The 3,044-nt window shown below is 41.1% G+C and overlaps 1 protein-coding gene across 2 annotated transcripts in view; it reads left to right on the forward strand.

Annotated features, from left to right (window-relative positions):
• Nucleotides 1-1,623: 1,623 nt before the first annotated feature.
• LOC100533340 (synaptotagmin, p65) overlaps nucleotides 1,624-3,044 on the forward strand; it is a gene marked incomplete in the record, with an annotated part of 23,608 nt that continues 22,187 nt past the window's right edge. Inside the window, 1 exon segment of one of the 2 annotated variants that reach the window (NM_001204636.1) lies at nucleotides 1,624-1,920. In NM_001204636.1, the coding sequence (NP_001191565.1) occupies nucleotides 1,720-1,920 (201 nt within the window). 2 annotated transcript variants of the gene reach the window in all.

The following is a 3,044-nucleotide window of genomic DNA, read 5'->3' on the forward strand; positions in this document are numbered from 1 at the left end:
ATTGTCTCTGTGGTAGAGATAAATATGTCTTTGCTAAGGTATTAATCGGGCCAGTATTATTGTATTCCATAAGTATTAAACACGTCACCGACCTATTCTGTATGCGCAGAAACTTTATTTATTTATTTTTTTGTTTTGTTTTTAGCAGAGGTTTTTACAGGGCTCGCAACTGCATAATATAAGGTCAAATGAGCGCCAGAAGATTAGAGGTGTCACAAGAGAGTAACAAACATAAAAAAAGAAGAAGGGGAGATAAGGACGATAGATGTTTAATAGGAAAGAAGAAGCAAACTACACCAGAGCACCCGCCAACAGCCCACGCAGAGACTTTAATAGTTGATTAGTTTCAGTATTGAAGTTGACTTTCTTTGTTGACTTAAAGTCATTTCCAAAATCCACTTTTTTTCTCAGTGAAAGTGAAAAAGTACTACTAAGCCCAAGTTCAGTTATATTCGTGTTTTGGGTTTGATTCTTCTTTGAACGGAAGGTATAATATTTACGGTATAAGAACACTGACCATACCTTAGCGCGCAAATAATAAAGTTTTCGGGCTCAACACTTTTTATGTCCTTTAAAAAAAAAACACACTTCATTTTTTTTAAAACTTTGATCAAAGGCACAAAAATACAATTTTGCAATTTCTAAGCACACTCAAGCTTTTGAAGTCATCCGTCATCAAAGTTTGACAATTATTTTCTCACTTATGTTTCTTCAAGCAAGATGTGACCCCCAACTCCTTCAGTCAGTCCCAAATCTAAATCTCGACTACTCTCGAATACGGGGTGCCCATTTGAAACACGATCAGTTCTATTCGGTTTGGAAGGCGGGGCTAGCCAGATTGAGGGCGCAAAGCGACCATCGTGAGGAACGAACCGATCGTGCGACTCGCAGTTCTTCAGGCGGCAAATGGGAGGATCGGTAGCGATCGGTTTGTCGATCCCCCAATGGGCACTAGGTATAAGATACATGTGAATATAAATTATGGGTTGTTTTTTTTTCTTCACCAAATCAAGGCTTATGAACAGGCAATACCGATTTCTATTTGCCCAAAAATTGACAAAACCGGATTCCACGTCACGTATCGTGAGACTATGTAGACTTGGAATGTAGAACGAATTCAATGTGGATAAATAACATGCTAGACACTAAAATCACTATAGGGAGTGACCTTGGCATCATGTGTCATAAACTCGCCTGTTGAGATGCTCTGATATCGATGTTTTGGTAATCTATAATCCTCTTTGCAGGGGGGGGGGGGTAAATCTGGCTGTAATCATAGCTTGGTGTACAGCTGTTGTTCTTGAACTGCACCGTTGGCCTGTGGCTTACGCGTGTACGGGTGATGCTGTTGTTACAGTGGTTGTAGTTGCTGCTGTTGTTGTGGCTGTTGCTATGGTTTTGCTGTTGCTGTTGTTGTTGTTGTTTTCGTTGTCATTGTCGTTATTGTTGTTTTTGTAGTTGCTGATGACTTAAAACAAAAAAATTCGACGACACAGACGTTCCAGTGGATTAACGACTGAATTAGATAAACGACTCCAAATCTGTGTATTTAAATTCTCTAACCACCCCTTCCTCCCCCCCCCTCCCCTTCTTTTGTTTCTCCCGTGCTCCTCCCATAGTGAGCTGCTGCAGATAGCCAGGCCACCAGGAGACCCCTAACGCCGCTAGAGGACGCTCGCGCCGCGGGGTTGTGACGTCAGACAGACAGGCGTGGTCACCATGGACTCCCTTCTGGCGCGGGTCAAGAGAGCGGCTGATGCTGATGCTCTAAACCCTGCCCAGGAAGGTGTCACGGGCGGTCCAGACGCTGCCGGCCTCCCTGATGTCTCTACGAGCTCGCCAGGGGGCGGAGGGGCGGGGGACAAGCTAAAGGAAAAGATGGACGAGTATAAGGATAAACTCATCAATGAAATCGAGAACTGTGAGTAAACTGTGCTTTGACTTCTCGTTAAGTGTTTTGTGCGTTCATCGACACTGTTTCGATCATTTAAGTTATTGTAAAACGTTTTAAACATCCTTCGACACTTTTAAGATCATTTAAGAGTTGTAAAAATGTTCTAACACCCATCTGCCATAATATTTAGATAATTAATTAACTGTAAAATTAATGCCTGGAGCACCCATCGACAATATTTATTTTGATAATCTAAGTGGCGGGTTATGTCTATCATGAACAAAGCCTGCCCTTAACGTTAAAGAGCCTATGCCTTTACAAAACAGACGTCAGTCTTTATTGTATGTAGCCTGTTCAATGTGGGACTATGAAGTTCGCATCAGTAGGTCAAGCGCAGTTAATTTGCATTTATTTATTCTCTTTTTAAGATATAATTTATTTATTTATTTCATTTTTTATTCTTTAATTTAAACGAGTAAATGCCCTACAAGATATAGTTGGGTCTGGTGTTTGTGATGTCATGATTGGCCTCATCTGTCAACAAACAAACTGCAGGAGTTTGATTGCTTTCTTGGGAAGCTACTAGTTTTTAATCGAATACTTCTACATTTCTGCTGAGGTGCCGTCTCCCAACACTTCGCTCAGGGTGGCCTTGACAGTAGAGCTGGGCGAAAAATCGATTTTGGAACCGATACCCACGATTAATGCTGAGGAAGTAAAGTTCCGGCTCCTTTTTACGTAAACCAACGGTTACCAGTTACTCTAAAATTATTAAAATCTTCTTTTGTTTTCTGATTTAATTTTTGAAAAATGAAAGTTGATGCTTCATAGTGTTCCGAAATCAAGGTTATCTAAATCCTGAAGATGTTCGGAGCCAACCAGGAGACCACTGGAAGAAATCACATCATTATAAAGTTAGTAATTGAGTTCGGAGTCGATTCCTACGATTCCTAGCTTTCAATAATCGGGAACCTAGCCGCCCAGCACTACCAAAGATAGTACATAACAAGATGGGCCACTTCTCTCTTTGAGCCAATTAAAAAAGTGTCCTCAAAATTTGGTGGCGCCCTCTTCACAAAAGCGCACTCTTTGCGAACAGAGTTACCCTACTTGAGTTTTTAAAAATCAAAGTGAAACTAGCAAGTTTTGG

Source organism: Aplysia californica, unplaced genomic scaffold (assembly GCF_000002075.1).
Source record: "Aplysia californica isolate F4 #8 unplaced genomic scaffold, AplCal3.0 scaffold00019, whole genome shotgun sequence".
In the NCBI taxonomy this organism is placed as follows: domain Eukaryota; kingdom Metazoa; phylum Mollusca; class Gastropoda; order Aplysiida; family Aplysiidae; genus Aplysia; species Aplysia californica.